The sequence below is a fragment of the Chamaea fasciata genome, unplaced genomic scaffold (assembly GCF_029207755.1).
Source record: "Chamaea fasciata isolate MVZ Bird 193981 ecotype frontalis unplaced genomic scaffold, bChaFas1.0.hap1 SCAF_3, whole genome shotgun sequence".
Lineage (NCBI taxonomy): Eukaryota > Metazoa > Chordata > Aves > Passeriformes > Sylviidae > Chamaea > Chamaea fasciata.
In genome coordinates this window covers 94525111-94539053 of record NW_027094088.1, presented here as the reverse complement: position 1 = coordinate 94539053, position 13943 = coordinate 94525111, and the positions used below count along the sequence as shown (strand labels likewise).

Sequence of the window (13943 nt, the reverse complement as noted above, 5' to 3'; positions counted from 1 at the left end):
GGTGTGTCTTAGGGCAGTTCCAGCTATCCCATTTTCAGAGTCATGGTAGAGTTCTCTCACAAGAGGGATTAATGTAGTTTCTGCTCATGCCCATTGTCTTTTCAAAAGGAAGACAACTACATAAACCATATTATTCAACAATTCGTTGGTTATTCCTTAACCGCTGGTCTCCATGCCAGACATAACAGGTATGTCTGGGTATATCTAAGATAGCACAAAAGATGCAGTTTAGCACTCCTGACTTGAATTGGTGTGTACTCATAACACAGGCTGCTCCTTCCTTATACAGTGGTGACCAAAAACGACATGGAAATTGTAGCTGTAAGGAAGGGGAGAATCCATCCAGGTGTTTAGCTGAAACTTGCTTCCAGTTTTGCAATTTTATCTCCCTTTTTTCCAGAGATTATTTGGATGAAGGAATACTTGCAATGCAGTTTTAGGAACAGAACACCAGGCTGTATTCTGCCTGTCTCGTTTTCCATTTTCCCTGTCTCCAATTGGTGACCTCAAAGTGTCAATATTTGGAATGACTAACATGTAAATACAGCCATACCAAGTTATGTCATGCAAAGGGACATTCTTTCTCGCTGTTGAACTGATTGTTCTTTTTTTTCCCGAGTCTTAAGGTGACTGGAAACATACCATGAAGCCAAGAGGAGGAATGATTCTGGAAACCTGACAAAGGAGTCTTGCTCAGTCTTGCCTCTAGGTCTCTTTCTTCATCATGTAGTGTGTATTTATTTTTTTTAATGTTTTTGTACCTTCACTGGGACAGCACAGGCTGAGATTTTATGTGGTTAGAGACATCTGCTATTCACACTTTGGTTTTGAAGACCAATCGACTAAAATGATGAGGTATAGTTGAGGAACCCAACTGCGGACACCTCAGAGAACTCCGGCAGGTGAATTTGTGGGCGCCGCGCCTCTGGCAGCGGGGCAGGCCCGGCCGGCCCTCAGCGCTCAGGGGTGCGGGGCGCTCAGCGCCGCCTGGCGGCGGGCGGCGGCAGTGCCGGGCGCGCGAGGGACGGCGGCCGCTGGGGGTCGCTGTTCCCGCGGCGCGCGGCCCCCGGGGAGGCGGCCCGGGGGGTCGGAAAGCGCCCCCCGCACGCGGGACGGCTCCGCGGCTGCCGAGGGACAGCTCCATCCACGCGGGAGAGGCAGCACCGAGAGTTCCGCCAGATCGGGTTTCAGCCTCCCCCCGCCGCGCCCCGAGGGACTACGCGGGGAGGGCGGCAGCCTGTGTGTGCTCTGGGGAAGGGCTCTCGTTGGAGGGGGCTCGGGGCTCTCCGTAGACTGCCCAGCGCTTCCAGTGCCCTTCGCTCAAGCTGTCACCTCTGCTCTGGGGCCGGCACCTGCGGGAGCGGACAGGGTGCTCCCGGTGATGGCACTGCCTCCGTCGTCGTCCTCCTCTTCCCTCCTTCTCCTCTCCCGGCCCCGCTGGGAGCGCTTCCAGGCAGCGCCGCGCCGGGAACCCAGGAAGCCGCCTTGCCACCCGGGACCGCCCGTGCCAAGAATCGGCGAAAGAGGCGGCACGCCTGCTCCCTCCTTCTACCCAGACCCACTCCAGCCGCGTCTTCGCGGGCTTCCCGGCCGGCGAGAGCAGAAATAGCTTTCCCCGGCAGCTCGCCCCCCCCCCCCAACACCTCCCCTTCCCCGCCGCAGCCGGGCCCGGAGTTCCCGGTAAACAGGCGGCTTCCCCGCCCGTCCCCCACGGGGCTGCGGCCGCGGGCCGGGGACCCGCCTGACGAGAGCTGCGCCAGGGACATCAATATTTCAGTGGCTCCTCGCGCGGTTCGAATTAAAGGCTCGGGCGATGCGCACCCCCCCGCCCCGTCCCCATCTTCCCGCCGCCGCCCCCTCCCACTCCAAACACACACACTTGGGACCGTCTCCTTACGTCGGAGAGCAGCGAAGGAGTGACTGCCCGGGAGAACCGAGCAGGGGGAGGGACGGGGGGAACCGGGGCGGGAGGGGAGAGAGGGCGGGAAGGGGGGTTTGTGCAAGCAGCGACGCTCCCGAGGTTGCCAAGTGGACTTTTATTGTTTTCCACCCACTTCCAAGTCGATACTATCTGCCGTCTCATGTCCATCCTATAGCCTATATAAGCGGCTGCGCTGGAGCTGGCGGCGATGGAGTAGTTTGTGGATACGGCGGGAGCGCAGGGGACGGGAGGGGAGCGGGCGGGCCAGCCGCGGAATACTCGGACTCCCTGCCGTTCGCGGGCTGCTGCCGTCCGGGGAGCGGCTCCCGGGGGGAAGACACCTCGGCTTCTGGGACGGAGATACAGGTAAAGTGGCCGGCGAGAGCCAGCAACCTCTTTCCCCTCTGTGCCTCTCCCCACGCCTCCATCCCTCCCGCCCCGCCGGGCCGAACCGCTGTGTGCGGCGGGACCGGTGACAGCCCGCGGGCGGGAGCGGCCGCGGCCGGACCCCGCCAGAGTTCGCAGGGCAGAGCCGCCGCACGGAGCGTCCGTGTGTGAGGAGCGGTCAGTCGTCCGAAGGCTAGCGGCTCCGGGCATGATGCTGGCCCCCGCTCCGGGCTGTTCCTGCGGGGAAGGGGAGTGGGGAAAGAGATAGAAAAAGAGGAGACTGGCGGTGCTGTCCCCTGCCCCGGCCGGTTGCCCCCAGCCGCGCACCTCCCGTCCCGCCGCTCCTGCCCGCAGCCTGGGCGCGGAGCCCCGCAGCGAGGGTGGGCACAGCTGCCGCGGCTCTCCGGGAGAAACTTCGGGGAAAGTTGTCGCCCCTCGCCCGTGCTCCTCCGCTCCGCGGCGAGGCGGGGAGAGGCGGGGCGGAACGCCCGTCCCGGCTGGGGATCTGCTCCGCCGGCGCACCCCCAGCCTGGCCCCGCTCCGGGGCTGCACCCCCGCCCTCCCGCGGGGCCCGGCGGCGGCTGCGGGGAGGCCGTGCGGGCGCTGCCCCGGCGCTGGGGCGGCTCTGCCCGCGGGGCGGGCGCTGTGGAGAGCGGGGGCAGCGGCGGAGATTTGGGGACCCCCCGTCCCGTCCCGCTCCGTCAGCCCCGCAGCCCGGAGCTGTCTGCCCCCGCCTTGTGTAACCTGCCGGGCGGTCACCGCTCTTTCCTCTGCTAATGTTTCCGATTTCACCCCCACGAGCCTCTCCACCTTCGACCCACCCCCAGTTTTCTCTTCCAGTGAAACAGGAGACCTCACACAGCAGCGGATCCTTCCTCTTCATCCCCTCATGCACTCTTCAGGTCGGACTGCAATGAGTGGACTGAGGTCTTCTGGGCTGCTGGGGCTGGTACTCTTAATGCTTTCAGCAGGATACTGCAAAGAAAAAACGGACTCCACAGATTTGAAGGACAAGCAAAGTCTCTTAAATCTCATCATGGAGATCATTCAGGAACTGAAAAGGTATCACCTGGAGAAGGACAGTGGGATGCAGTACTTCTCCAAGCATGACTATAACTTGGATCGAAGGGAAGTGGCTGACTACGGAGCATACCAGGATGAGCAGAGAGTTGGTAAGTCACAGTCTTTTTTTTTTCCCTAGGGTGCCTTGGTGAATGAGATAGTGCATCAGGTTACTAATTTTGTATTAAGAATTCACCACTCAAAATACCTGCAGTTTCCCTTTGGAATCAGAGACAGACACAGATGGCAAATTTGGAATAGAAAACCTCCATTCACATCTCAGAGTGTTTTACTCTCTGGATAATGTACTCAACTGAAAGTCTGACTTCCTGTGGCTTTGAACAAAACCTAATAATAAGGGAAGAGTGAAATGGGCTGAGATCAAAGAAACAAGGGATGAAAACGCTTTTTCCTGGAAGGTTACCACTTATTATCATGTGCTTGGTTTAAGTGTTTCTTGGAAATGACCCTAGCAAGAATTCTCCTGCAGGACTGCAGTATGTCCTTAAAGACCTTACATATAGAAGTCTTCCCTGCAGCTCAGCTTCACTGATCTGCTCACCCTGCTTGTTAGTTCCTTTTGTACTCCAGAGGTAGCACCTTTGAAATACTAGGGAACTGAGAGTACTCCTCTGTCACTGTGCAGGCTGTGACCAGTTTGGGACACTCCTGCAGTCATCTTTCTGCTCATGTGACTGGCTCTTCTCTAACCTGCTTAGTTTGGGGATGTGCTTCTGTGCACTCAGTTGAAAATTGATTTAGTTTCTCCTGCTGCCATATCTAACTTAGTGTTCCCCGTCACTCCCACACCCCTACATGTTGCTCATCTGACCCCTCCAAGTAAAAGTGACTTTCTGAATATTTTCCAGCAAATATCTACTCACCTTTTCCCAAACTGGCTTTCATTTTGATAGTATGCTATTTATTTTGTTTTTATTGATCTCATAAAGCTTCATTGTACCTTTTTGTCATTCTCATTCATACTCAAATATCCTCATGATTTGCATTTATTGGTGGTTGTCATGAAGATGTTGTTCTGCATTTGGATGATTAGTGAATGCGTAGAGGAAGACAATTTTGTTCTACTTAAGGTCAACAAAGGAGAGAACATTTTGTTTTACATATGTTGAAGAGTCAAAGAGGCCAGACTAAGCAGGGAACCATGATCTGCACAACTCTAAATCTCATCTTGGAACGTGGGCATAGTTTTTGGTCATCCTCTTGGTGTAAAACATCTGCCTTGTGTGGAATAGTTAGCTACAAAATTAATAATCCTGCTTCAGAGCAGATTAGTTGGTAGTTTTGTTACTGATTCTGAAGCAGGATTTTTCATTCTGTTATTATAATGGAGTTTTTCCCAGCAACTCTGAAAAGGAACTACTAGTTAGTCTTTCATTTCAGTTTTGGCATCACTTTCCTAGTGAGCTTGTCCCATGGGAAATTTCTGAGTGAAGCATGTGTGTTTTTAATGCTCTTCATGATACAATTAGGTCAAATAGGATAAGGTCAATTTTACTTACACTGACCAAAGTTAGAAGTAAATGAAGAATGACTTTCGAGAAGTGTCTAAATTCACAAGTGAATCAGATCTGGATGGAAATGCTCTCTGCTTTATATCTGATAAGAGGTGCCAGGGGAATGAAAAAGGCTGCTCAGGCATTCATGGTCAAGTAAATAAAGCACCATATAGTGTATCATACACAATCAGTACTAAGCTATCAGCATAGAGTTTGTAACGGAAAGCAATCAAAGATAGCTGTAAATCAGGAAGTCACAAGCAGGGGTTAGGGCTAAAATGGATTTCAGTAAACCAGTTTAATTTTGCCATCTGCTGAACACAAAACACAAGGCGGTAAACCGCAAACATAGGGAGCCAGAAGAGAGCAATTTGCTTGGAATCATTTCCTGTGAATTTTATTTACTGCTGGGGGGAGGGAGGGAAGATTCCTGTAAGTAGATCAATCCAGTTTCATGATTACAGTAGAACAGTGCTTCTACAGACATACCTGGGACAGAACAGTGGTTACATTTGCGTAAGAGAATTAGAAGACACAACCCCAAACTCGAGTATATCTTTGGGTCTTTACCCAAATGTAATATGAAAGAATTTAAATCTAGGTAAAGTTGATAATGTAGTTCATAGAGAGCTAAAATCTGACTCTTAGTTAATAACCATAGTCATTAATGATTTCTCAGCTAACAGACATTGTTCTGTCAGTAGTGTGTTTCACAGAGCCTTTTACAAGGTCTTCCTGTGTAAAGTGAATGCTTGCAATTTGGCCTCCTGTGTGCAAAGGATTTTTGACCTCCGTGCACCTGTCAGACATAGTGGTGATGTTGCTGGACAGAGTATTCCCTGTCCTCACACTATGCTTGGCAAGCATAGGTCCAGTGCAGCAGAGTGAGTATTCTTTTTTCTGTCCAACAGAAATAGTTCCCAGAGATCTGAGGATGAAAGACAAGTTCTTGAAGCATTTAACAGGTATGTTTTAATTTTGCATTGGTATCTGTATTTCACATGCATACTGTAAGCTACGCTGCTCTACCTACTGCTGAACTGTGCTGATTCATAACTTTTTTTTTTCTTTATATTTCAGGTCCACTCTACTTCAGCCCAAAATGTAGCAAACACTTTCATCGGCTTTATCACAATACAAGGGACTGCACCATCCCAGCGTGTAAGTAACAAAAGCAGACACTTCTCTAAAATGAGGAACTCTAAAATTTACTAGCTCTATCAACTATCAGTAGTGATACAATGTCAGAATGCATTCCCTGCAAAGAAAAGTCTGGACTGCTGTTAAATGTACTTGCGTATCTTCTAGCATTGCTAGAACAGCATCAGCATTACAGAGAGGAAAATGGAAATAAAACTTTCTCATTGAAAATACACTATGTAGAATGGCTGTAAACATTGCATCCTTAGGTACTGATGTATTTGTCTCATGGGTTCCAAACCAAGTGTGTGCTTTTCCTAGGAACATAACTCCTCTCACAAATATCTCTCATTTAATTTCTAGTGCTGCAAGTTCAAGATAGGATTACAAATCCTATTGGGCTATTTACTTTTCATTGATTATTTACGTAGGACACATTTTATAGGCTTTTTCTATTTTGACTATTTAGCTACCAGTCTACCAGTGATGTTGGCAATGAATCTTTGCAACACTTGATTTTATAATTCAGTGATTATAAAAATATAACTTCTTAGCTTAGAAAAAAAAAGTGCTGATGGACAGAACTAAGCAAATGCGCTTATGCTACCTCATCACTGTTGACAGCACAGAGAATTAAATAAAAATCAAACATTGACATTTATCAGTCAGTAGATGTGACTCCAGATTCCTACAGAGGTGGACCTGTTGAGTAAGCAGATGCTATTTTAGTACAGTCTTTGCAGAATGGAAGCACGCTTTATTTTACTTGTCTGAGGTCAATCACTTGGGTCAGTAGCAGAGCTGGGAATAGAAACAAGAGTTCCCGATTCCAAGTTTCAAGTATTAATAAATATTTCAGCCCAGTGGATTTTAAAGGCATATTTGGTAAGAATTGTGGACATTTTCTCTATTTGTAAGGCTTCATATTAGGAATTCCTTGGAAAGACAAGGATTTCTTGGTGACAGGTAACCAGATCTCTCTTTGGGTGGAGATGTAAGTTGTTCATAACTTGTCTGTTCTGAACAAGCAACGGTCATATTACCTTTTTTATAAGGTAATATCATAACACAAATGTCACTTGGCTCAGCAATAATGAGTACTCCAAGCTGTGAAGCTAAAACCTAGTTGGCCTTAAAGGCTCTAAATTAGCCTTTTCCTCCTGACAGGTGACATGTCCACCAATATAATGTCTGGATAAGAGAGGATAATTTGTATGAGTGGCAATTATACCATAACTACTATGCTGTGAGTTGGGAATTAACATTTCATCTCCAGAAAACATAAGATGTAGTTACTCAATGAAATAATGCTTAGCAAAAGTGAACATCACTCACTGGGCTGGATTGACTAGCATCTCTTTAAAGTAACTTTCTTTTACGAAAATGAGACGAACAGCCTGCTTTAATTCTTCATGCACAGAAAGATGTTACTTTTTAATAATATCCTGACTTCAAATTCAACTGTTTCTTCTGTGTAGAAATCTGATGGCCAAACAGCAAAGAAACTAAAAGTATCTCTGATGCTGCAGTGTGGTGGTAGCCAATACAAAAGCATAGTGTTGGCATACTTTCTAGTCCTTTGTACAGTGTAGTAGTAGCATTGATACCTGAAAAATAATTTACTTTTCTGTCTGTCCATAACCAACTTTCACAATATTTGCTTTCAGTTTTTCATGTAAATGAAAAAAAAAAACCCTTTTGAATAATTTCTTTAGTTTTGCATTGGTTCTGTGTCTTAGTATGAATGCATCAAATAGTTAAAGGTACCTAAAATACGAAAAACAATGTGGAAAAACCAATTTTACTAATTTTAAGGTGAAACTTCATATTCTTTATGAATGTTTATGATATGGTCATCGACTTGGGCTGGACTTAAAGATTGTATGACTAGAAGATGTTACTTGTCTAACAGCTTTCCCAGGAAGAAAATCTATTGGAGAGTGGTATTACTTAATATTAAGTTGTCAGACTTGCTCATTGAGGGCTGGATTTCAAAGGTGGATGAGGACTACTTATTCTTTCTCTGATATGGAAATACTACAGTCACATATTTAGGTCCCACACAGAAGCACAGGCACAGATGTATAAATTTTTATACATACATACACTTGGACAGCCTCCAAGTACATTTGTGCTGTTTGTTTACAGCTAGAACATGTGCAGAAGTCAGTTGCATAGTTACATGTGCCATTAGACTTGACTTTTAGTTATTACCCAAGTTTTACACATTCCTCCTTTAAGTCAGAGTTGATTTTTGTTGTGCTGCAAACTAAGGTATTCACTGAACTTTGCTATGACACTAATTTACACACTGAAAATAATTTTGATTTTTAAAGGCAAATTTGATTACTTTGGTAATCTAGTCATACTTCTTTTTTTTCCCATACAGATTATAAAAGATGTGCCAGGCTTCTTACTCGATTGGCAGTAAGCCCTATGTGCATGGAAGGATAAAGGTAAGCTTTTTCTAAGCAGAAATGACATTCCACTGCACAGCAAAGCAATGAATGTGGTGTTTCACACATGAAAATTCATGGGAGTATAATAACAACTGTCCTTTAGATAAGGTATTCCCCTTCCAAAGGATTTGAAGTAACTGGCTTAATCTGGCAAATTTTGGCATTAAGAAAAGGATACCCCCTACTGGAAGTCATTACATAAACGTCCATGTGCATCATCTGTGAATTATTTATAGCAGCATACAGTTAACAGATAGTGAATTTGTTGTTACAGAAGAAAACACAACAGCTGTGGCTTATTTTTCAAGAGTTTACTCAGTACACAATTGCCTGTATTGGCAGCAGCGGCCATCCTTTTGTGTGTGCAGCTGTAGATCAGTGCTGTACTCAGTAGTATGAGTTAACATATACATAGCTTCCACATCAAAGCTTTATAAATGCAGATAGGTCACAGGTGCTGTTATAGTAATTCAGCTAAAATGTATTGATAGTAGCATTGATAAACTAACTTCAAGCTATTCGGATTTTTTTGGATTTCCTTGTGTACACCTCTCATGTCTAGAGGTTAATTCCCTCTTTCTTTGCCTAGGTGGGCCTCTGTTTCTCACATACTTGGGAAATTTCATTGCGCACCAAAATAAAAACAAAAGCCAATCAATCAACCCAAAAAGGACTCCCAAACTATCTGTATTTTAGAGAACTGTAACGTAAGAATACAGAAGGACTAATTTACATTCTGTCCTCAAACTTTACCTGAGACAAAATGTGCTCTTGGACAAGGGGATAAATAATAACCATGTAGATTTGTCAGTAACAAATGCTGTCATGCCAAGATGCTTTAACTCTGTGACAAAATATACATCTTGTGGCAGGAATCAGTGAGAAAAGTAATAAATATTAAGTATTTTATTTTAAGCATTGACACTGCTTTGCACTTCACTCTCACAAGCAAGCTGGGAAATAGGATCAAGATAAATGTAAAAATTACTGGAAAAGATACATAAGTAAGTCGTTAGTGCTTAATTGTCAAAACTGGAAAAATGTACCGACCAGTGTCAGACAGCTTCATTATGGGTTTGATATTGTTCAGTATTTTCATTAACAACTTGGGTGATGAAATACTGTATTTATGTATTTCAGTATTACTGGACAAGCAACCATGATACAATACAACCTTGAAATAAAAAATAATCTTGGAAAATAAACCAAATCCTCTAAAACCAGGATAACAGATAAAGAGCAGAACTATGAAGTCCTGTAGGATTATTCAACTGGAGAAATACATGGAATTTGGTGAATAGTTAGATAGTGCTGTTGAAAACATAGAGGTTGTCGTGGACTGCAGAGTAAGCAAGTCAGCAGTGTTACACTTGAAGAAAGTCAAACTATACTGGAATTTATAAATAGAATCATTGTTTATGAGACTCCTGAAATAATTACTATTACTGGAATACTATATTTAATTAAGGGCACAACACTTGAAGACATATGGGTTCTTCTTATAAGAGTCTAAAGAAGAGCAACACAGATGACCAAAGGCCTAGAAAACTCAGTACACAAGAACAGTTACACAAATTAGGATTATTTAATCTAAAGAAAACATGACTGCAGGAAAACCTGATGGAGCTATTCAATTTCATGAAAGGTTTCTACAAGTCACTCTCTCTATCCAGTCTGGATAAAAATGAGACATAATTTGTTTAACTTTGCAAATAGGTAAATAATACTATTATTGATACCAATAAGCAGATACATCAGAGTGTGAAATTCTTTTCTCCCTTTCTTTAGAAAATTTTATCTGTATGTTAACAACCTGTCATGTAAACATGAATTTGTAATATGAAGGAATAGCAACTAAAGTAGTTCATATCTCAAGCTGGGAGTCTTCAAAAATGTCCATCTCTCAAACAACTTTTGCTCAACATGTTTTCATGTCAGCAACAACTGTCCACTTCTTTTATTCACACAGACATAAATCAGTAGTGGTAGACTCCTTAAGCAGCCTCAATTAGCAGAAAGGAAGACTACCACATACAGCTGGAGATGCACAGGTGTCTGTAAGATTAAACCTCTTTTCTGCTCAAGGCTTTTCCACTGCATCAGTTCAATTTGTGTGAAACAAATTAAGTTTCCTGTTTTGTTCAGTATCTGATTTTTGTTTCATTGAAGCTTTATAAGTGGGCTGGGCTATAGATGGACACTTTGGCAAACTGGTAGTTTTGTTGGATTTTTCAGGTCTGTGGATATATATCCATGTTTAGAGATCAATTTGGAGAGAAGAAAAATTATAAATTTATTTTTATTTGCACTTGAAGTGCATTTTGGACTAGCACAGCTTTAAAGCACACAAGACATTGAAACTCCGAGCTAAGATCAAACAAGAAAATAGTATGTGAAAACAGGAGTTAGATATTTTACTGTCACAACGCATACCTGTGTGGGCACGTGTGTTTATGGTACAACATGTCTGTGGCTAGCACCAGATGGAACAGTAAAAGCTTCATAATCTTCAATGCATGGATCTCTGTGATCACATTACAGCAGAATTCCACCTGGGTGTGTGCACACTTGGGAAAATAATTTTTTTAAGTAAGTATGGGGAGGTTCTGCTACAAAATCCTACAGGCACAGTATTTTAAAATTTATATTGATATTTAAACCACTAAATTCTTCTCATATACATCAGCTTTTTTATACAGAGTTTATCATCATGCACAGGTAATAACCAGAATCAAATTTGGAAAGCTGTAATATGCCTTTACAATAGCTTTTTATTTGTGCTTTTGAAAGTTAGCACAATTGGCTGGAGAGTTGTATAGTTAGCTATGTTCTCAACAGAGATTATAGTCAAATGGCATTCAGGATCTCCACTAAGACATCATCCTTTAGCTAAGTTCCAGCCAAATATTCCTAGACTGATGCATGTAACAGACTATATGAAATAATAAAAAAAAAATTCTAAGAAGTAGAACAGATTTATCAATGCTGAAAATCTGGGGTCTATTAAAGGGTTTCTGAAAGCGCCAGGGGTTTAGAAAATTGTGAGTTAGCTGATAAAAACTCTTCAGTTAGCCATACAAAAGCAGGTGTTGATGAGATGACAAATGAGCATCCTAACCACTGTTTTTCACCCCCAGTGAGGTGCATATTCCCATTAGTAATGAAAAAAAAATTATTAAAAAGTTTTTATTAAATTTTCAGTGTTTAACTTGTAGATTGTACCACACACTGATCAAACCAAAAGCATGTTAATTTCTTCTAAACATCACTTTTTAATGTCATAGCTTAAATAGGGTGCAGTAGAAGCATACATACAAAAATAAGAAAAAATATTTAAGAAAATAGGCTAGATAAAAATGCAAGACAAAGAAAATTTACATCTGTTTCCCCTTCTAAGGAAGGATATTAAAAAAAAAAAAGTAATTGTCCTATATGCAAAGCCAGAAAAAAACCCTAGATTACATTAAGGTTTTCTGTAACATTATTACATTTCCTAATAGCTTTCAAAAATTGCAAAACTAAATGTTTAAATACTACTAACAAGTATTTCTGTATGCACCAATAGCTTGATTTTCAATGGATTATGTCAAGTCCAACTGACTTTGCATACAAATGATTCCATTACAAATTATACTTAAGCAGTAGAAAATGTGGAGAAGCTCAGAGTATCAGAGAACTCACACTGATCATGGGGAAGACAGTTACCTATGTTCAGACAGACAATATGGAAGTTTTAACTGTGAAAAAGATCATCAGCAGAATTCTAGTATCAGATTACCACTGGTTTTTATCTCCCCCATGAATTTTTGATGGCTGTAAGACACCAAAGCTTCATCTGGGTCTGTTGTGTAGTTCCTGCTGACTAAAAAGACATTGTACATTTTTTACTTCTACGTAGGAACAACCAGCATAGAAACATATGAAACTGGGTGGACAGACTTGCAGCATTCAGTGCTCACTTGCCTAGAAGAGGATAGACTTCTAGATATGTGTATATGCAGTTAAACTACATTTTCTTACAAGCTTTAAAGGTGTGGGGGAGTAGGGTTGTGAAAACCTTCACTGCTCAACCTTTGAATCAATATTTCTAGAATAGAAACAGAATACATACATAAGCAATGTGGAAACTGTAACTTTGTCTTGGTGATTTTGATAGCAGTGTCATAGGCATGGTTGTGATTTCATTCCAAGAAACTCTCCTGGAAGACTTTAACAGGCAGCAAATTAAACCACTGCAGCTCCTGCATAGTTTGTGGTGGCTCAGTGTTGGCATGTTCCAGGCTATAGTTATGCAAACAACTCTAAAAAAGCTACTTCTATTTGTTTCTTGTTTATATGAATCCAAGTTTCTTAACAAATGGGCCCAGTGAATCATCAAATCCTTCCTAGATCCTTCAAACTGGTCACCCCATCAACAGCTCCTGACACCAAGGCATTTAGACAGCATTTTGCAATCTGTTAATGCTGTTCCTGAGGTTCATTCACTTCCTGACTTCACAGATGTAGTCACTGGAACAGCTTAACTATGAGCACATTTTTGATAGGTAGAACTGGATTTCCCTAGTGTGTCTATCAAAAATGAACCATCACAAAAAGTGATGCTTTCCAGAATTATAGCCTTTATTAACAAAGAAAGCATTAATATAAGTCAGTGATATGAACTGAGCTAAATATGAAATTCATTACTGATCTTTCCGAAGTTTACTGAATTCTCCAGTTTTATTTACTATTTTCACTATGATAAACACATTCTCAAACACAAGTATGTGAGTATAAAAATGATGAAAGACAATTTTCTTCTTTCTTTTAATCCACCAGACGTTATTGTCATGACAAGAAACACCAAGAACCAAGAGAAGTGCCTTGGAAACCAACAGGGAAATAGAACTTACTACCTTTTAGCTAATTCCATTGTGAACAAGAGATTTATTTTTGCAGACTGACAGACTACTTCCCATTAATTCTTTTAACATGCATTTTGTATGTCATCGACAGTTTGCAGATTGACATTCTCTACAGTAGCATAACTGCCAGTAGTACTTAATGCTCCATACTTAAAAACACACTACAATTGATGTGTAATGCTGCCAAAAATTATGTAAACACAAATATTTCACCAAGAAAATTCATGTTCTATTGCTTAATTATACAGTTTTAAGGAATGTTTGTTTGTATATCTAGAACTACTAAAGATCTGCTCCACAGTAGTTGTGGTCACTTGATATCCTTCATGCTTATACTATTTTTTAAAAGTTTGGTTAAAACAGACTTGCATTGGGGTCACATTGTACCCTGGAGTACAAATTGCATGACAAACAGGAACGTAATTCCAAGTAGAAATACTTTTTGGGACAGTGGAGCATGGATTTTGTACACAAACACAAGCTGCCATTTATTTACTTTATATAATAAATGTATAAAACATTCCAGCGAACGTGCAATATGTAAATACTGTAA

At 42.5% G+C, this 13943-nt stretch overlaps 1 protein-coding gene across 1 annotated transcript; it reads left to right on the top strand.

Annotated features, from left to right (window-relative positions):
- The first annotated feature begins 2200 nt into the window (after positions 1 to 2200).
- Positions 2201 to 13943, top strand: ALKAL2 (ALK and LTK ligand 2). The gene is made up of 6 exons (XM_066179843.1): positions 2201 to 2287; positions 3149 to 3480; positions 5799 to 5852; positions 5968 to 6048; positions 8417 to 8483; positions 13305 to 13943. The coding sequence occupies exons 2-5, from the start codon at positions 3198 to 3200 to the stop codon at positions 8479 to 8481; spliced, it is 483 nt and encodes a 160-aa protein (XP_066035940.1). The 5' UTR covers positions 2201 to 2287; positions 3149 to 3197; the 3' UTR covers positions 8482 to 8483; positions 13305 to 13943.